The sequence below is a fragment of the Meleagris gallopavo genome, chromosome 31 (assembly GCF_905368555.1).
Source record: "Meleagris gallopavo chromosome 31, MGAL_WU_HG_1.1, whole genome shotgun sequence".
Lineage (NCBI taxonomy): Eukaryota > Metazoa > Chordata > Aves > Galliformes > Phasianidae > Meleagris > Meleagris gallopavo.
Genome location: NC_139434.1, coordinates 705,932 through 726,745, shown reverse-complemented (window position 1 = coordinate 726,745; position 20,814 = coordinate 705,932). Strand labels below are relative to the sequence as shown.

The window sequence follows — 20,814 nt, the reverse complement described above, 5'->3', positions numbered from 1 at the left end:
CGGGGCTCCATGGCTCAGAGGGATTAAAATACAACCCCCCCCCCAACCTCTCATTTGCAGAAAATTAGATTTTTGGTCTATCATCAGGCACTCTCATTACTTTAATTCCTTCAGAGACTGGTAGGAAAGAAGGGAGGAAAGGCACTTACCTTCTTGCGAGGACAACCGCTCCCCTAAAAGCAAGATCCTATTTCCCTCCTTTGCTGGTTGTGGCTCAACTCTACTCCTTCCTGGTGCTTTTAAGCTTGTTAGCAGGATGCTAAAAGCTGACAGGTAGGTCATCGGTGCTCCTCTTTTTAGTTGGATGGGTCATTATGAATCATTACAGGATTTTTTAAGAGGGGCTGTTGCAAAAATATAGTTGTTGCCATATTTTTCAGCTTACGCCTTCAGCAATGAGTTGATTTGGTTGCTTTTTTTTTTTTTTTTTCTTCTTCTTTTCATTTTTTGGTCATTTCTTTTTCTCTTATCTTTGAAATTCTTTTTTTTTTTTTTTTTTTTTTTTTTTTTTTCATAACTTGGACCAAAGGAGTGACCCACGGGTTTCAAGCTTCCAGGTGCAATGGTCACCATTGCCACAGCACATCGTGCACAGGGAGGTGATTTCTGTGCCCATAGGACTGCCCTTCCAAACACCTTTGGTGTGAGTTGAAAACATTAAAAATGAAAGGTGGGAAAAAAAAAAAAAAGGGAAAGGAAAAGTAAATGAAGCATCTGGGTGCACGAACACTCGCTGCTGCTTTCTGCAAGGTGAAATTTAGGCTCAGAGCTCCAAAGATGGGCTGACACCTCTCTCAATCCAAGCCCTGTGCTGTCCCTTAAGGCCAGGTCAGGTATGGGGCTGTTCACCACCGTTTCTTCCATTGGGGGTGAGCAGAAGCAGCTGCGGATCTGAGGTCAGAGCTTTGTCCCATGGGACATCTGGGCTCAGACCAGGGGCTGTGGAACGTCTGGAACTCATCAGAACAAGGACAATGGTTCTGCTGGGGTGTCTCCTGAGAGCTGGGCTCATCCCTTTTAAATCCATGGAAACGAGGCTGGAGGGGAGCAGAACTGCCAGCTGTAGGGTGCTGACAGCCCCTGATGGACACAGCCCTGAGCTCCATGGCCATCCCAGGGCAGGGGTTCCTGAGGGAGCACTGGGGGAAATCTACGTTTCAGTGCTCAGGGGCTGAATGTGCTCATTTCAGCCCAAGTGCCCATTTCATAGGTGCAGAGAGCAGCAAGGAGGGAGATGGGCCACGTTTCCCCCTCACCCAGCACCACCAGGGGATGAAGGCTCTAATCCCCAGCTTCCCCACTGCTTACTGTCTCTCCCCTGGGACCTTTCTTCTCACTGTTGGGTAGTTATTATTATTCTACCGAAGAGATTTCTGTAATTATTGTCACTGTCAAAATACGGCTGGTGTTCAGGGGACACTCAGCTTGAAGATCCTTTTAATTAGGGCCAACAATGGCCTTACGAGGAAGCCTGACATCAGAGGAGAAAGGTAGGAGATTAATTAACTCAACCTTCAGAGGAGAGGTCCAGATGTCCCACCCATCACTTGGATGGAATATTTATTAATGCCACCAAATTAGCTCTCAGTGGCACTGTTTGTGGTGCCCCTGGGAAGGGGCACGAGATTTCCGTGGCAGTGCAGAGAAATCCAACTCACTCCATGCAACGCTTCCATGGTCTCAGCTTTCTCTATAGGGATTCCAGAGTGATGTGTCCCGTGGGACTCTTCCTCTCCCCTCCCCAGGTAATTTTCTCTGGCCCTTTGGGACGCATTCATGGAGCATCTCGAGTGGAAGGGACTTACAAAGATCACTGAGTCCAATTCCTATGATAGTCTTCCCTTTCGAGGCATCTTTAGCCCACCAGTTAGTGGCTCTCCCATGCTGGATGATGGCACCGTGGGGGCACAGACCTGTGTGTTAAGTTGCACGCACAGATCTGGATTTTGCACTTTTTTAGGGCTCGGAGAGGTTTTTATGGGCAGCAGGTGGCAGCCTCTCTCTGCCTGCCCTTTGTCCATCTGCCCTTCCTCTGCCTTGCTGCCACCATCTCCCCGTGGATCCCAAAGAACACGCTTGTCCTGCTTGCTGCACCTTGCCTGCAAGGAAAGAGGGTTGGGAAAACGCCTGGGCCATACTGCACACCTCAGGTTCATCAGCGCTTGGATAAGCTCATCCATCCTCTGAAGAAGGGCATTTTCCCATTAAGTTCCCCCAGGACTGAGCATGTGATTGATCTACCAGCTTTGGTATCTGGATCTTTGGGAGAAGCAGCAGTAGCCATGCGGATCCGATGGCAACAGTGGGACATGGTCTTATAGGGCTGTCCAAAATCAGGCCAGAAACAAGATAAGTTTAGGCTTGAAGTGCAGCAAAGACCTGCTGAATATCACACTGCCAGCAGCTCTGGGGCTTGGATTCCCTGCCTGGAGCGAATGGATGAGGATGGCATCCCTTACAAAGCTAGAAGGCAACCATGAAGGTACCTTAAAAGCAACAAACCACCCCGATACTCCCATCCTGTAGCTGCAGGCACAGCCAAACTGAGCAGTGGTTAATTTTGGAGGGATTTACTGTGATTAAGAAAGAATAAAGGCTGAGACTTCGCCTTCTTGGATGCTCTGCCATTCCACACAGCTCCGTGGGGATCATGTCGGGTCCAAGCCAGCTGAAAAGAGCAGAGGATGGGAAGCCCATCCCTGTGCAGCCCCTTCCCCACGGCGCAGAGCCCCATGAATCAGCTTTGTGCTCTCCCTGCCCCTGTGTCTGAAGGTGCCGTGTGCCTCCCCCTCCCCAGCCACAATTAGAGGCAATTTTATACCCGTTCTGTCAGAGCTTGCTGCTGCCAAGGCATAACAGAGCACAGAAAGCCCTCCTTGGGTCAGTGCTTTCACCTGAAACATCTCCTTCAGGGTGACCCTGAGGGCATGGTTTCAGTTTCAGCATCGTTTTGGACTTTTTTCCTTGTTTTCCTTCACAGGTGTTCTTTAAAAGCAAAAGGAAAGCCATTAAAAAAGATACTCTATGTTCCCAGCAAGGTATGTTGGCAACTCTTGAGGATCCTGGCTTATTTTACTCTTTTTTTTTTGCCTCTTTTTCACCTTCATGCATGTTTTTTGGGGCAGAACCCAGTATCTGCCTTTGATGCTGCAGCCTCCTGCTCATAGTTGACCTTCACTGCCAGGAGGAAGAGTAACAAGGGGCAGAGATGGGGCTGAGCTGTGGGGCAGGCTACGATGAGCTGGGTGGGAACCATAACTCCATAAGAATGGGGAATCATTGCTGTGTAGCCCTTCCCAAAAGCACTTCCAGGCTGTATCCACCCCCACGGTGGATCCCCATTTTGGATGAATCTGTAGTATTTCTCCCTTTAGTGCCAACAAAGCAGAAGGAAACTGGATGAGATCTCTCTGGATCTCCCAGCTCCCACTGCTCTCCTAGCCCTGAGCATCCTCCACGAGCACCAGAAGTCCATGAAAAGGAATGCTGTTGGTTGTCATGGCCAAGGGCATGCATTCCATATGGGAATGCAAGCCTGGAGAAGTGGAATGGATTTTGGTAGCTGGTAGAGGGAGGAGAAAGTAGTGACACCTCCTGAAAAGCCTCTCTGCTACTTCTCATCAGTGGAAGTGATGGTCACTGGGGGCCACGTGAAGGCAAGTCAGAGGCTCTGTCCTCACTACTGGGTGAATTCATGCATTAGTGGGCACTCAGCACGATGCCCTGCAATGCACTGAAAGGTGGGTGCTTCCCTGTTGCATTTGGAAATGCAAAGCACATGGGGAGCTGCCTGTGGGACTGGTTGCTCCCGGGGCTGTGAGGCTGTGGGGTTTGGTCGCTGCAGCAGCTGTGTGCCTGCAGCCAAAATCCCAATTTAGGGCTGCAGGTTCTTGTTTAATTACACTTTCTTATCTGAGGCAGAGGGGTGGTGGTTAATGGCTTTGATATGTGGAAAACTTTGGCAGCCTTCTCTTACTGGCTTTCTATTTCTGTCCATAATGTTATCAAAATCTTATATAAGCTAAGAGAGAAGTTTACCTTTGTGCACAGGTTGAAAAGTCCACAGTGCAGTCTGTGACAAATGCATTAGAGGCTTTAATTTCACCCCTTTGGTCTCTATGTGCCCCTCACAGGCTGTGTGTGATCCAATAACCCTTCAGCTTTGCAAAAATACACCTCCTGAAGTCCTCCTGTTGCTGTTTGCAATGCAGCTTCCAGCTTGGCAGCCGCCTCTGCTAACCAGCTGATTAAACCTGATCTTGCCATAAATCAAAACTTCTTCGCATTCAAATGTAACAATTAATCCTGGGTGTGTTAATGCAATTAGATGACAAATTATGCCTCGAGATTCACTTGCTTGTTTAGATAGGGAAGCTGTGTTTGCTCAGCCAGGGATGTTTGGCTGTGGCTTTCAATCCACCCCAGGGGATGCAGAGTGATAAACTCAGGGAGCAGCATCTCAGAACTCAGAGCTCCATCTCCTTGCCCTGCAGACTGGAGGTTTGTCTGCTTGCAAGCATCAGTGCAAGGTTTGCCTGCACCAAGCATCAGTGCTGCTTCGGATAACCAGAATATCTGAGCTCTCCTTTCCCTATGACGTGAGTGCAGAATGTGTGATCTTAATGGCCTTTTCCAGCCTTAATGATTCAATAGTTTACTCTTGCAACGTTGTGGAGTATTTCCTGGAGGTGACTTATTCGTACGTCCACCTCTTAACAGAAGGTAAACCTCCATGGTGGAATGCAGGGGATAATCCATTCTGTGATAGTTCCCTAAGCAACATGACCTGCGACCTTGCTGTTAGCAAACACCTGGGAGCCTGGTGTGCTGACAAGAAGATAAAGCCAGTGCAAAATGTGGGGCGGGTGGAGATCCTGCAGGGATGGAGATGTGATGGTACCACTGGAACTGATAAACTATCTTGTTGTTCTGAGCCAGCCCTGAGCCAGCACTTTTCCACCTACACAAAAGCAAGTTCTCAAGTAAATGTTACAAGACAAAGGTATGTTTGAATGGAGTCACTGAAGCTCCACCTGAAAGTAAGAAATGGTATAAAATGGCTTAAGAGAGGGATTTTGGAAGAAGGTACAAGGCACTGCTGACTTCCAGGACCTGTCAATGGGCTGAGGTCTCTTCACCCCTATAGGGAAGGCTGTTAGGTGAGATTTGCATACTCAGTTGTGCTGAGTGCTTCCCCCAGAGAATCTAAAAATCTCTGTAGAGTTATTCCGTGACTTAAATTGATCATAGTCAGCCATATTACTCATGTTCTTGGTTAACTTCACATGCTTTGCTGATAATAAAAAGAACATACGTTCTGTTGCTTTAATAAATTGCATCATTCACTAATCAAGCCATGACAGGTCTCACTAGGCATGGCCAAACTCCTTGAGGGTGATTGTGAGAGCCCACTGGAACATGGTTGGATGGATTGGGCACTGTGCTATTTGCAAATCTGTAATCATGATAGTTGACTTCAGCAAGGCTTTTGGCACTGTCTCCCACAACATTCTTGTGATCTAAGGCCAGGTTGGATGGGGCCCTGGGCAGCTTGGTCTGGCATGTGGCAGAGGGGTTGGAGATTCATGATTCTTGAGGTCCCTTCCAACCAACACTGGCGATTCTGTGATGAAGCTTAGGAAGTGTGCAGTAGATGAACGGACAGTGAGGTGGGCTGAGAGCTGGCGGCCAGCAGAGCTCAGAGGGCTGCAACCAGCCGTGCTGCCTGGCAGGAGGCTGTACCTAGTGCTGCTCCCCAGTGATGAGTGCCGCGTTCGGTCTCGTTCAGCATCTTCATCAGCGACCTGGATGAAGGATAGAGTCCACCCTCAGCATGCTCAGTGATGGCACAAAGCTGGGAGGAGTGGCTGAGCCAGCAGAAGGCCGTGCTGCCATTCAGTGAGCTGGACAGGTGGAGAGTTGGGTGGAGAGGAAGCTGACGAGGTTCAACGTGGGGAACACCTGGGGAGGAAGAACACACACGTCAGTCGTGGGTCAGGGGCTGAGCTGCTGGAAAGGAGCTCTGTGGAGGTGTTCTGGTGGCCGACAGTTAGACCACAAGCCAGCAGTGTGCTCTCACGGCCAGGAAGGGCAGTGGTGTCCCAGCTGACCAGCGATTGAGCAACACTTGACCAACAGTTGGCCAGAGGTTGTCTGTGAGCCAGCAGTGTGCCCTGGTGCCCAAGGTGGCCAATGGTTCCCTGGGGTGCTCTGGCCAGCAGATTGAGGGAGATGATCTTCCTCCTCTGCTCTGCCCTGGGGAGGCCACGTCTGGAATGCTGTGTCCAGTTCCGGGCTTCCCAGTTCAAAGCAACCAAGGATCTTCTAGGGAGAGTCTAGCGGAGGGCCACAAAGGTTAGGGGCCTGGAGAATCTCCCGTTTGGAGGCAGGCTGAGAACCCTGGGAATGTTCAGCCTGGCTGAAGGGAGATCTGATCAGTGCTGATCAATACCTAAAGGGCGACAGTCAAGTGTATGGGACCAGGCTCTTGTGAGAGGTGTGGATAGGCACAGGATCAGGGTCAATGGGCAGAAACTGGAAGACAGAAAGTTCCATACAAACGCTCAGAAGACCTTTCCTGTGAGGATGACAGAGCTCTGGAACAAGCTGCCCAAAGAAAGGATGGAATCTCCTCCTCTGGAGATAGTCAAGACCCATCTGAAGTGCTTGCATGTGTTACCTATCGGAGTGAACCTGCTTTTAGCAGGAGGGGAACTCAACGATCTCCAGAGGTCCCCTGCACCCCCTATGATACCCCTATGCACCAAATTGGGCTTTGCTCAGAATCCACTCCCAGCCACCCCCAACCCTCTGAAGACAAATGAGAATATATGGGGCTTATTTTCTGCCAAACTCCCCACCTTTTCCACACGTGCTCAAGCCCTGTGCAGATGGAATTGAGCAGAGGTAGGTAGGAGGTAGAAGGCAATGGTTGCCTCCAGACCTGTAGCTCCTGTGCCCTCCTGGAGGCCATGGACACCCATTTTATCTGCTTTGGTCTGTGTCTGAGACATCAGAACTGGTGCTAAGTGGCAATGACACAAGCTGAAGCCCAGCAGCTAATCAGCTCTTGGTGATGCTAGTGCCAAAGGAAGTCTCATTTACAGACAGTCCTGCAGCACGCTTTGATGTGGGTGGATGTGCTCTGCGGTGAGGAAGAGCCTTATTAACTCAGAACGTGTTGCTCTGCTGAACCACTGGGAAGCTGGTGTTGCTGAGATGCGGCGGTTGCCGGTGCAAAGATGCGTTCTTTGGGTGCGTTGCTATTTCCATGTTTAAAAAAAAAAAAAAGAGTATTTTGAGGCTGGATGATACAGAAGGGATGAGTAAACTGGAGAACAGGGATGCTGCCTGCGGGGGGCTGACGTTCAGCAGTGGCTTTTTGCTCAAAATCCAAAGCAAAATCATGAGATGGTCACCGCGGCGAAATCAAGGACAAAGCCGTATGGAAAACAAGCCTGCTGATGTCAGCGGTGGTAATAGGTGCATATTTACACACTCCACTTAAATGGGAGGCTTTAGCTGCTGATTAAGTGCTCTTATGGGATTTCTTTGTGAAACACCTGACAAATGTTTTTTTTTTATGCCCTTGGAACAAAGCAAGCTGATAGCGTTTATATCCTTTTCCTCTCTGATGGCAATTAGTGCTGATTAAAGAGTCCATAATTCATATGAACTCTGAGTTTGGAGGGGAGGGGTGGGCAACGGCTCTCGGTGTGGGAAAGCAGTTGGCCGTTTTGATAACCAGATTATAAACTAGTAAGTCCTAAAGGAGCAGAGCCAGGACTCGCTGCCTGCAGCTACCATTGCTCTGCCACCAAGGAAATGCCGCCCTGGGACAGGCGGAAAATCACAGCTGCCAAAAGCTGAAGGAACCACTGGGGAAGGGGAATCGATTTATTTGTGGCCTCGAATTAAAGGGTGAATTGTGTGGGATGCTTTGAGTTCGTTCTCATCCAGGCTTTTTTTTTCCAGGCTGCACAAGAGGGCATTATACAAACCTGCAGCTGCACCTTGCTCGTGGGCACAGAGCTCTTGCTGGCGTGCCAAGCAGGATTAGTGCTGTGCCAGCAGAGGAGGGCTGTATCCTGGAGGACGTGTGCCAGAGGCTTTGCTTTAATGGCTGCTTCTAGGGGTGGGTTTGGAGCTGGTTTCCCAGCCCTTGTGTGCAGCTCTGCATTTGTTCTTTGTTTCTTCATCATCCCAAAACACTGTGCTGCTGGAGGCTGAGGGCAGGCACTGACCTGGGAAACCTTTTGCTTTGCTGCAGACCTAAATGCTGAGCATGTATTGCTCTTTGGATGGGAGCTTGACGGCTCTCTGGGTCTGTGGTGTAACAAAGATGCATTTAATCCTCTCCTTGTTTGTTAAGTCTCTGCATCCTCATTGCTCGGGGAAACCCTCCTGGCTCTGCGTTGACCTTTCCCAACAAAGCCCCTTTGTCAGACAGACCTTGGGGCTGAGGTTTGCTTTGTTATTTTCCCTTCTTTCCTTTATCACTCTTTATTTTATTGATGTCACCACCACCCAGCCACACAAGGACCCATTATATCAACTGCCACCGGACTTTGCTTGGTGGCAAAAAGGAGATTAGGAGCTGCAGTGGGAGATATAATGGGGAGCTGAGGCCAAAGTTGTGAGTAAGAGGAATGCTGGCACAGGGAAAGCAGCCATGATCCAGGCAGTGCTCCCACATGCCAGGCAAGGAAGCCTTGCTCTCACACAAGGTCTCTACCTGAGCTTTGTGATGGGAGCATTAGGATTTTCCATGGGCTCAAGTGAGGATTTCCAGGTGCTGCTTCCCATTTCCTTGGTGCATCCCAGCAGAGGGCAGCAGGAGGTGCCCTGGGCACCTATGGGTGCTGCTTTGGGTGTTGGGTGTGCTGAGCCCATCCTCTCCAGTCCCACAGTGACACTGATAACTTTAAGCTCTGCCAAGAAGAGGCACTTTGGGGCTGTAGGAGATGTTGAGGTGGGAACTGAGACTCCATGAAGATCTATTTCAATCCTACTTGGTCCCTGGACAACTCCTTCCAATCTTTTCCGTAATTGCATGTGTTTCCAGGTGCAGTACTCATCTCTACCTGTATTTCCAGTGCTAGTGCTGCTAGTGCTGCACCTCCTCATCCCACCCATGCAATTAGAAGGACTAGGCATACTGCTGGAAGCAGCGAGAACCAAGCAGGGCCCCAGTGCCCCACATCCACCACAACCTGACTCAGAGTGCTCACTCAGCTCTGTCCAACCCCAGACAAACCCTGGTATGTGCCCAGCAACCCCAACACAAATGGCAGCATCTGATATTCAGGCGGAGGCTGTGGAGCCGGGGTGCTGCCTGTTGACAACAGGAAGGGTGGCTGTGAGCTGTCTGTTGGCTGGGAACGAAGCAGCACCGCAGCATCCATGGGCTGGGCAGGGGCTGAGTGGGAGGGGAGGTTGGATTCTGTGCCCAGCAGGAGATGGGTGCTGGTATGGGTTGTGCCATGACTCATGCCAACACCCATGCCAGCTTGTGCCATGCTTGCATGCAGGGTTTCTGCACAATCCTTGCAGGATGCACTGTAAGTTTTCTATTTATTTGCAAGCCTTGGGTATCTCCTAGTGCAGAAGGAGGATGTCTCTGCTTATTGGTGGTTTGTGGAGATCCTACACTGGTCTCTGGGTGCTCTGTGCTCTGCAGCAAAGCTGTGGCAGTGCTCCTGGAGGGGTCTGCTGTCCTGTGTTGCTCTGACTTTCTGGCAGCACTCAGTGTTGCAATATCTTTGCAGCACTGTGTCATTCTGCCTTTTTTCATCCATCATCCTCTTTCCAACCAGCAGCATTCTGCTTTGCTCTCCAGCTGAAAAACAGCCTTATGCTTTCCCCGTGAAGCTGGAAACCATGGCTGTAAGCAAAGCATTGAGGGCTGCAGAGCAGCCCACTCTCAGAGTGGACACAATCCCAAATATCAGCAGTTTTCACTTGGGTGGTGTTGGAGTAAGCAGGGACTGTCCCATTGCAGCCTCCTCTGTGCTTCCGCCCCATGCAACACATTGAAAACCTTTGGTTGCTTGAGATATTCCCATTGGATCTCACTGTTTCTCAAGCACTTGGTCCATCCCTGCCCTTTCAACAACCTGATGGACACCAAGTGATTCACAAACAGCCGCTGCAGACCTTCTTTGCACAGAATAAAGGCTGCTGGTGCATATAAACACGTGAGGTTTGAGCTGTCACAACACGTGAAAATAGCTGAGTATTTCCTCCCTGCCAGAAAAACACGAAATTCTGAAAGCTTTGCAGTAACTACCAACCAATGGAAGAGATGCTCAAGGATGAGAAACAACCTGCATAATCTTCTTAGTGTGAAAAAAAATTGCTTGTAGGTACTTTTAGGAAATAACTGCATCCATTCCCACCCTTTAATTATGGCACATATGGACGAGAACGGTGTGTCGGGGTGTATTTATGTGTTTTGCTTGACTGTATATCTACGTGTTCTTAAAACCCAGACAGCTGATAATGGAACCCACCACTATAGCTGACTGATAAGCACTGTGTATGGCCGTAAGGAGATGCAGTCAGTGTAAGAGTGGAGATACTGTTCCCGACATTGAAATTCCTGTTTCTGGCAGAGCTGGGGAACGAGTGTGGCACAGCCACCCTTGTGTTATCGTCTGTGTAACGCAGCCCATAATAGGCACGACAGGTAAATCTGGTTCCAAATGTGTGGGGATTATACCAGCCCTTAAGAAGTTGCTGAAATTGTTGTTTTCCGTGAAATGGAGATTTTTGCAAAGGGGTGCAGAAAACCCTGGAAGGTGCTTGGGTGTAATAATCCCATTAAAAGCAGGGACAAACTGTGAACGCTGGGGGGGGTGGAGCTGGGGGAAGGAGGACAAACAAAAATCCATCTTTCATATGTTTTAAAGCGTTGTTTTCTCCCATGGATGGGTGGGAGCAGGTGGGGGGATCTCATGGTTTCTGACTGGGACAGGTGATGAGCTCTGAGCCCACCCTGATGTCTTTTGGATGCATTCAGTGCAACTTCTGCCCAGATTTAATGCAGCACGGACCATTGGAAAGGATGTGAGGCTTTCCCCTGCAAGGGGATGCTGCTGGCATCACCCATGTCCTGTATTCCCTCTGCCTTAGCAGAGACCAGTCCCTCCTATGAACTGGGGAAGGGTCTCCACCTCCAGTGCCCCCCTTCCACCTGCCCCCAGCCCTGCGTGTGTCCGTCCCGCTCGTGTTTCCCATCTGTGCTTTGGGTGATTTTAGTGCTGACACAGAGCTGCTGCTTCAGAATCCTCTGATTCATCCCATGGAGGGCTCACAGCCAGGCTGGGCTTCTTCTCCCAGTTGAGATCACATGGCAGTGCTGCTGTGGGGTCAGCTCCTCAGTGGGTACAATCCCCTCCTGCCTTTCCCCACCATGCCAAGGGGTGTGTGGTCTGCCAGAGCAATGCTGTGTCTCTTTTCAGCGTAAAGGTGGATGGGATCTGGAGCAGTGAAGCAAGGAGTGATGGACAAGGATGATCCCTACATCCTCAGGGTCCAGAGGCTGTGTGCTGCAGTTCTTGGGATGCCAACCTGCTTCCATGAGCGCTGGGTGCTTCTCCAGCCTCATCTTTCACGTGGTCACTATGGTTTTGCTTCTTGCCACTGATCTGAAGTCTCTTCCCTATCCCTTTCTCCTCCTGCTTGGCATCTACCCTTCCTACAGAGAATGTGGGGGTGGCAAAAGAAAACAAAGCACAGGGATGTGCTGCTATCCAGGCTCATGCAGTGCCATCACCTGGCTGGCGCACAATTTGGCATGCTAAAATACAGCTGGGGATAACCTGTCTTATTGCAGTCAGGCTGCAAATGGTATTGAGGTGCACGCAGGCAAGCATCGTTCTCCTCATCCCTGCAGCATGCGGAGGGGCTGCGGTGGTCGAGCTCTGCCCAGGGTGGATGCAATGAGCCCGCAGTGCCAGTGCAGCGTGCCGTGTTGCAGCCCGGGATAGATGAACTGAGATGCTTTGGCAGAAGGTTGTGGCAGAACTGGAAGAGCAGGGCCCTGGTGAAGGTCAGGGTGAAGGGGTGTGTTTGGCAGTGGCGAGGGGGCTGGGGAGTGGTGCAGGTCAGTTTTTCAGGGCACCCGTGGAGCCGTGTGGGAGAACTGGAATGGCAGAATGCCATGCCTGAGTCAAAGCAGGGAAGGAGCAGTGCTCGGGGCTCCTCCCAGCTGCACCCTCCTCCAGAAGGGCTTCAGGATGCCCAGAGCTGGGCACAGTCCTGTTCTCACCCCACACTGGTGCCTGTTCCTCCATTCTCAGGATTGATGCCTTTATACCCTGCTCATCGCCCTCCTTTACCCACAGCAAGATGAGGGTGGAGATGTGGTACTAAGGAGCACGTACCTAAGAACTGGCTTAGTGGGCAATACTGGTGGTAGGTGGATAGCTGGGTTAGTTGATCTAGAGGTCTTTTCCAACCTTAACAATTCTATGATTCTAAGACTATGATCAAACCAGACCTTGGGATGGGCTCTCTGCTTCATGTGTCCAAGACATCTGCATTGCCAAATCCCCCTTTGGGTCCTGCCCAGGGCTGACTTTCTTCTAGCATGATCTGAAGATGTTACCTCTCCAGTCAATCTCTGTTTCAGCTCCAATCTTTGGGAGATGCCCTCAGGGGAAGGCAACCCTTGGTGTTCTGCTTCCCCTATGGCCTATGTGGCCTCAGCCATTGGGTGCCCCAGGGCTTGGGATCAAGTGCCACTCATTGGGATGGTTTGCATCTGGTTTAGTCCATTTTTGTTCCTAAAATTTGATATCTGAGTGTGCTTGCACCCATAGTTTGATTTGAATTTCCTTTATTCACAATAAATAATAGATGAAATTACAAAGAACTCACACAAAATCAAAAAATACATATATATAATAATAATCGCATTCTTTCTGCAGCAACAAATAAACAGGATGCACCAGCACCAACTAACGCGAGAAAGAGCATTGATGAGCAGCATAGGTGGGGAGAGAACTAGGGGGGACTTGCTGTGCCCACCTGCCCAAAGTGGTCGTTCCTCTCTTGCTGGTGTCTGCACTGTGCTTCCATCTCCTGGGTCACCAAAGGCGGGGTGAGATCCTGCGTGTGCCAAATGCGTGGTCTCAGGCATCCCTGGCTTGTGCAGATCTCACAGCTTGAAGGGCTTGAAGGGATGCAGCTGTTGGGTGTGGGATCACCACGGAGGGCTGCTCTGGGCAACCTCCTTTGCTGGGCTCAGTTGGCTGCAGTAAAGCTGGGAGAGCTACTAGTGCTCATGCTCATGTAGAGGGGTTATATACACACTGCAATGCTCCGTTCCTTCTTAGTCACGGATGGCCTTTGAGTTAGAAGGCTTTTGCTTAAGAGTCTGCTGTAGCTGGATGTGTTCATGTGCACACATGAGCCCATGTGTGGAGTTTCCTCCTCCAATACTGCTTCGTTTTTCCGTTAGCTCCTATGGTGGGGTCAACTCCATGGATTTCTTCCTCTCCTCTCTCTGTTCTTCCCATTCCTCCTCTGACTCGTAGGTGCCCTTGACGATGGCCACCCTGTCTGACATGTTCATGCAGTAGGGGACGAGGATGTAGAAGTACAGCAGAGCAGCCAGGCAAGCCCCAAGGATGGGCCCAACCCAGAACACCTAGAAAGCAACAGAGGAGAGAGTGAGAGTGGGTCTTGGAGGCTAGCACACCACACAACCAGATGCAGCCATCACGCAGCATCCACTACTACTCCACATATCCTGTCCCCGGGAGAGGTGCAAATACCCCTTCCAGTGGACTTATGTTGAAGTCCCCTCAACTGAAGACATCAAGCTCCTTGAGGGCAACGATGTGATGTTCTGGAAGGATGATGGTGAGCCTGCAGGCAGTGCTGGGTGAGGGGAAAGCCTGAGCAGGGCTTTTCTGTGTGCTGTGCTGACCTCATGTGATGTCCTATGTGATGTTTTTCATTGCACCAAGGGTTATCCTTGTATTCCTGTTCTGTCCCAGGGGTTGACCTCCTCTCTCCACTCTGTGTTTGGGATGAACAACCTCCCTCTGTTTATTCTTTCAGCTCCAGAATCAGCTTTGAAACTCCCAGTCCCATATTCCCATAGGAATTACTGCCCGGTCCCTTTGTCACTCATGCCTGGTTCCGGAGGATCCTCACCCTGCCCACCCCAGAATGCAGCTGAGGCTCACCCAGTGCGTGGAGCTGAACTTCCTCACGATGACTGCAGGCCCAAAGGACCGTGCTGGGTTCATGGAGCAGCCAGTGAAGTAGATCTGTCGGTGAGGAAAGGAGATGGGGGTCAGGATGCTGTGTCACTTAACAAATATGAGCGACTTTACCCTACCTGCAGTAGGGACTTGGAACTAGATGAGATTTAAGATCTCTTCCAAACCAACCACTCTACAGTTCCATGGTTCTGTGATCTTTAAGGACCTTTTCAACCCAACCATCCTATGGTTCTGTGATCTTTAAGAACCCTTCTAACCCAATTCCAAAACGGCCCTCGATGCTATTTCTGTTGCAGAGATTTGGGGATCCCCATGGTATGGAGAAGGAGCCTATGAGGTCTGTTTAATGCAAATCCCTCCGGGGCTGTCTGCACGAGACTATTTTGGGGAGTCCCACTGTAGAGAAATGCCAGCCCCATCGCCCTCCCTGGACACTCACCCCCACCAAATGGCCCACAGCGACAGAAAGGCCAATAGACAGTGCTGGGGAGCCCACGTTGCCATTCCTCCTGTTATCCGTGGATGCGAAGATGCAAGCAGCCAGCTGGAAGGTGAGAATCATCTCCACCACGACTGCCTGGCCAGGGGTTGTGTTGTTGTTGAGCTGTGAGCCATTGAGAATGAAAATAATTAACCATCAGCCAGGCTGGGAGTGCTCTCAGCTCCCTTTATGGTGGATTTGAGTCTGCTCCCTCAGGACTTGATGTTTTCCCACCTGCATGCTTAATCCACTTTTTCCCTGCATTTCTCTCCCCGTCTTGCTCGCTGCAAGCCATGTTAACCTGATTCATCCCCCATCCACTTTGTGGAGGAACTCCCCAAGAGGTGGGGGAGCAACCACTGCAGCGGGTGCAGGGGGCTGAGATGAAGGTCTCTCACTGCCAGAAGAACAGGGGATGTCAGGGATAATACATGAGGGCTGTTTGCTGCGAGGTGGACTCAACCTCGTCAGGCATGGAAAAAGCCAGGCGATCTGAGCTTGTTCTATTTTCTTTGCTTTTTTTTTCCCCCCTTTTTTCTTTTCTTTTACCTCAAGGTTACCAATTTGGGACACGTATTGCATGGCAGCAGGATGCACTGTGGCACCTCATCCCAGCGATCCAACCTTCTGCACAGTGTCTGTAGTACTCTGAGGGGTCTGAACTGGGATCAGGCAGAGCAGTAATCCTACTGCTCCCATTTCAGCTGTTTCCCAGCACTGCCCCCAGGGTTTGGGACACACTGTCTGCCTTTGCTGCTCTTGCAGGGTCTCACCACATCCCCTCCTCTGCCAGGAGAAGTCCCTGCCCCTCACAGCCCCTCCGTGCCCTCCCATGCATTGCTCCTCATTGCACATTCACCAGCTCTTCACAGATCCTCTCCATTCACTCCCATTCCCAGCTCCCCGTGGTCCTGCTGAGCTCCCGCTGCCTGCACTGGTTTGGCTGGGCTCTGCTCCCTGCCCCCCTCCGTCTCCTGGCGCAGCTCCTTTCCTGACACTAATCTCCAGGTGGAGAGGATGCAGTCAAGAACAGCTCAATGGTGCTGGTGACTCACTGGGGCCCTTAGGATAAAGGAAGCGCTCATTAAGGGAAAAAAAACCACACCATCCATCACACCACACAATAAATCTGTCAGTGCTCTCTGGCTACATCGGCATTTACTCCAATCTCATTCCCGTCCCCTCTGCATATGGGACAACACGCCAAGACCAACCATCCTCAAGGATTTGGCTCTCCAGGTCGGCACTGGTGCCAGAGAAGCAAAGCTTGCACGTAAGGTAAGCATTCAAGTGGATCATCTCCAAGTCGGAGACTTACCGAATTGATGGCCAGGTTGCCACGGGTATTGGCTGGTGTCACACCGTAGAGGATGCCAGCCCCAGCGATGGCCCCGACCAGCTGAGCAATCACATAGAAGAGCGTCCGGAGGAAGGAGATCTGATTCCCAACGAAGAAGGCGATGGTCACAGCGGGGTTGATGTGGGCACCACTGATGTGGCCAAAAGCCTGCACCAGTGTGCCAATGGCCAGGCCAAAGGCCAGCGAGATCTGCAGGATGCTGGGGAGTGCAGATGGCCACTTCAGTGCCGAGCCGAGGCCGATGAAGACGAAGATGAGAGTGGAGATGAACTCGACGAAGACGGCTCGAGCGAAGGCCAAAGTTAATATTTCCCTCTTCATGGCGGGAGTGGGGGGAGGGCAGCTGGGAAGGAAGAAAGTTTAGGTTTCCTCTGTCTCCAGGCTCTTCTGTCTGCACCGAGTTGTAGGGCCATACCTATCTATATATGCAACAGCAGCAGGGAGCTGTGTTACAAGGCGGTGGGTGGAGCCGAGGAGTTAGCCAGTCCTCCCAAATTATCATGTGAAACTGGAAAAGTTTCCATCTGAAAATAACTTCGGAGCCTCTTGGTGAACCAATGACTCAGATATTGGTGGTATTTCTTTCTTCTTCCCTCTGCAAACAAAGAGCCCCTATAGGGTGTCTCCGTGGTCGTTAGATAACACGGTTGCATAACGATGCCGCGCTCCCTCCTCTGCTTTTCCCTTTTACTACCTCTTGTCAGGTGCCGAGTGTTTTGTTAGCTGAGGTGTAGCTGTTATTCCCTTCCTCTATGTGCTCGTGGAGCAAAGAACACTGCAGCTTTGCTTGAAAACTCCCATTGCTGTTGTTGGGCTGGAGGAGCTGTCCCAGGGCTGTGCTCCCACGCTTGGCCAAGTGCATTGGATTTAGATAAGAAACGAAATGTTAAACAAAGTTAAGCACCTGGAGCTGCTCCCGGGCTGTCAAGATAGCTCAGAGTCAGAAAGCAAGTGTTTTGTGATCACCCCAAGGGCAGGGCTTGGGGGACACTGTCAAACAGGAGCTTCCCCGAGGTGCCCACACGGGGGCTGGAGGAGATGGTGTGGCCCAAGAACAGGAGGCTGATTTCACTCTCTGAGCCCCTTTGCTGCCTTTCTACTCTGCTGCTCCTTCCAGAGACCGATAAGCATCGGGTGTGGGTTTCACCAGCGTTGGCAGTCGGTGGTGCTCCGTGCCAATACCAGGGAGGGTGCATCCTACCCCGTCATCTCAGGTCCTTTCTTTTCTTTTTGCTTTCCAAGCTCTTGCTCAACAAAGTCAATTATTTTACTCATGGGAATGCCAGCACAAAGCTACAGGCATTGCATGGACACAAGCCACATTTACATGTCTCTTCTCATTTCGCACGGCACTGGACTCCATTCCAAATCCATCTGGCTGGAAATCCTTGGCTGGCAGGGAGCTGCTGGGGGCTGAGGTTTGGAGGCAGAAAATGGCTCCGGTGACACTTCACAACGACTTCTTGATCCGTTTGTAGTTGTGTGCCAGGATTTACAATTGTTCCAAATGGGTTTGGGTGCTCTCCTCTGCTCACCTTGCTGTTCTCCAGCACAGCTGATTGATTGCATCTCGCTTTTCTCAGGCAAACTGATCTCTCCATGCAGGGAATATCCAAGGCTGCAGTGCACTTCTGCAGAAGTAGCCACCCTCCAGCACACAGCAGGCAAAGCTCCACGTGCACTTTTGGTAAAAAGCATTTCAAATCCCTCTTTGAATTTAAAAAGTGCTGAAAAATTGCATTCACTGCTGCCTTCTGCTGGGTGCAGTCAGATTTGCACGTAGCCGTTCCGTTTGGGGTCAAAGCCAGGAGGGATTCCCTTCTTCAGAGCCAAAAAATAAAGGAACCCTCTTCCTCCAGCTGGGCCCAGAGTCCTGAGCTCAGCACACAGATCCAGCACTCCTTACAGCACAATTCCTCCTCATCATTTCCTCCCGGTTCTGCTGGTCCTGGGGTTCTGGTCGGGTGAAAAAACAGCTCTGTTATCCTAGAAGCACCTGGTCCGTTGGCGTGTTTTGGTGAAAGTTTTGCAAGCTGGTTTTTCAAGATACCCTGGCCGGATTCCAGTTGGAGTAATTGCTCACCACTTCCCTTCCATCTTCCTGTGGTTCCTCCTGGATTGGATGCACCTTGCTCTCATCCTCCCACCCTTTTCATAACACGGCTCTGCCTGTGTGGTGGCCGAGTTTTGCCATGTGTATTGATATAGGCTGGTGATTTCGGGGGACAGAGCAGCTTCAGCTCAACACTGGCAGCATTGAGCTTGAACTCACTCTCCCAGATTGTGGATAAGAACCTCCAAAAGTAAGAAAGTCCTCCCACCAGAGCAGGGGATGTAATGAAATCATGATGAAAATGATGGGGAAAATCTTATGAGAGAGAGATGCAGGATGTTTCTCAAACTATAGACCTTGCAAAATGGTTTTCCCGTGGTTGTTTGAAGACTTTCCAGGGTTGTCATGGCTTTATGATTTTTGTTACTCTGTCATGGTGTTCCTGCTCGGCTTCTCTGATGTCTGACCACGAGGTGTTGGGAAGGCTTCCTTCCTCTTCTCTTCTATATGCCCTCCAAAGAACCTGAGTGAGCTGAAAGTGTCTTGGATGTGTCAAATGTAATTGAATTGGGCAAGCAGGCGTTGCACAGGGCCCTGCTGACAGATGAACTCCCACGTGCCAGGGCCATGCATACCTCACTTCTCCCAGTGGATTTAGGAGGTAAGGAGACGTGGAGGCTTTGCCATCACGAGGAGAATGGCTTGAACCACTCTACTCCTCGTTGGCATATGCAAGCAAACAAAGCACAACCAACTTATCCCACTGCATTGCAGGGCCACCTGGCTTGGTGGCACCTTGGGGACAGCGTGCAGGAGGCAGACAGGGACCTGAACCCACTGCTTGCGTTGCCTGAACGGGAGGAAGGCAGCCATGCCTCATCCTTGCCCGGGGCCCTGCAGCTCTGCCTCACCCACGGAGGTGTGTGTGTCATTACTGGATACGTGTGCCAGCCCCTGTCGTCCCTGGGTTGCTGGTTGCATTTCTGGACCTGCACCATGCTTCTATTAATTTGTCTTTTCCACAGCAGCCCCAATTTCTGACGGGTTCAGCTCTGTGTCAGACCTCAAAGCCCAACAGACCAGCTTGCATGGGGTTGAGTTTGGGCTGTAAGTGCTGCTGAGATCCAGACTAGCCGAGTTTTTGGCTTGCCCTCTCACCTGGCTCCATACTTTGACCAAGGACCTTCCAGCTGGCACAGGAATACAAGCAAGCTGCAACAGCAGCCAACTCCTTTTGCTGGAATCTGTGATTAGTTGGGATTAGATGGCTGGAGGAGAAAGTTTGCTTTGGTTTGTTTTTAAAGAAAGGCTGTTTCTTGCTGGCTCAGCTCTGGGATATTGCAGCAAGGTATGAAATAACCCAGGTGGGGAATTCAAAGCAGAGCAAGCAAACTTTTCGCTTTTCAACCTATTCCTGAGGCTGCTGCTTTCTGCGATGGGGTTGGGGCAAAGCCTCATTGCACCGTGGTGTCTCTGTGCAGGCAGGTTCAGATGAGGCTTTCAAGGATTTCTCTAATCTACCTCACAATCTGCCCGTGCTTGCTTTAAAGTCAAGGGATTATTCTTCTGGCTTGAGGCAGGTGACATTTCCACCTTCCCCTGCCCTGGAGGCTTTGGTTTCCCCCAGCAACCTGATCTGGTGCTTTGGAGCAAAAAGCCCTTGAGCTCCACCAACCCACACCCAAAACTGGCTATGGCCTTTGCTGTGGATGTGTCCAACCTTGGCAGCTTTGGGGTTGGTTGAGCAGCACTCAGTTCTGGGTTTTGATTTTGGGACAGGCAGAAGGGATGGGCTACAGCACTTTGTGGGCCAGATTTACTCTTGAGATGTCCTCATCTCTCTTGCTGCCATCCCACCATGCAGCAGATGCCACTTTGGCTTGCAAAGATGGTCGCAAAGTTGCCCTCCAGCCCTTGCTGGTCACAGACCTTGTAACCCAGACCTCGTGTGTAAGTAGGGCTGATGCCATCAAAATGCTGAATAGCGTTAATGCTTAACACAATTAACAGCATTGCTCTGCTCCTTGCTTAGAAATTACTTGGCAGTCTCTAAGGCATCCAAGTAAGTGGATGCAAACGCTTTGGGGCTGGTCTGCAATGGAAATGCCAGCATCCTTAATAATTAATTTGCATCATAATAATCATTAAGTTGACACATGGGGACAATCACGTGTAGTAGGGAAAGCAAAGCCTGATTAGAAAAGAGATCTCTGCAGATCAGGATGAAAGCTGGGCCTGAAACCCTGGTGTCCTGATTTTCAGGTCTAGCCCTTTCCAGTGAAGCCACCTGCATCTGTGACATTGGGAGGCTGCATTTCTGCTCATCTAGGTAAATACTTTGCATTCTTAGGCCAGTGGCCACTCACTGGGATTTAGACAGACCTGCATTTGTGAGATGGTTTTCCTTTTGAAATGTATTTGCCATGGAAGTCTCATCTTTGCCCACATAGTCTCTTTGTAGGGTTGCAAGGAGCCTGAGCTGCATCAGGGTAGAAGGGACCTGGAAAACATGACCAGCCTCCAAAGCAAGTAGGATGCAGCAGGTAACATAATAAAGCACAGTCAGGAATCTCTTAAAAGCTGAAATTCTTGCATCCTGGCTCCAAGAGCTTAGGACTTTGCCAAGCAAAATGTTGGTGACAATATGCTGTTAGCTGGTGAACTAGAAAACAATTCTTTTTAC

At 50.6% G+C, this 20,814-nt stretch overlaps 1 protein-coding gene across 1 annotated transcript; it reads right to left on the bottom strand.

The window, feature by feature from the left end:
- Positions 1–12,883: 12,883 nt before the first annotated feature.
- On the bottom strand, positions 12,884–16,526 carry AQP5 (aquaporin 5). Its single transcript, XM_003205980.5, has 4 exons — positions 16,037–16,526; positions 14,677–14,841; positions 14,199–14,282; positions 12,884–13,654 (listed from the first exon to the last, which is right to left on the bottom strand). The coding sequence occupies exons 1-4, from the start codon at positions 16,397–16,399 to the stop codon at positions 13,469–13,471; spliced, it is 798 nt and encodes a 265-aa protein (XP_003206028.1). The 5' UTR covers positions 16,400–16,526; the 3' UTR covers positions 12,884–13,468.
- Between the last annotated feature and the right edge of the window lie 4,288 nt (positions 16,527–20,814).

What these genes read in the sequence shown, in the direction of transcription:
- AQP5 (XM_003205980.5), bottom strand. Translation starts at nt 16,399, where the DNA reads ATGAAGAGGGAAATATTAACTTTGGCCTTCGCTCGAGCCGTCTTCGTC. An exon ending in CTGTGGGCCATTTGGTGGGG is followed by an intron (nt 14,283 to 14,676) that starts GTGAGTGTCCAG and finishes CCTCACCGACAG; the next exon opens with ATCTACTTCACTGGCTGCTC. An exon ending in AGTTCAGCTCCACGCACTGG is followed by an intron (nt 13,655 to 14,198) that starts GTGAGCCTCAGC and finishes GTTGCTTTCTAG; the next exon opens with GTGTTCTGGGTTGGGCCCAT.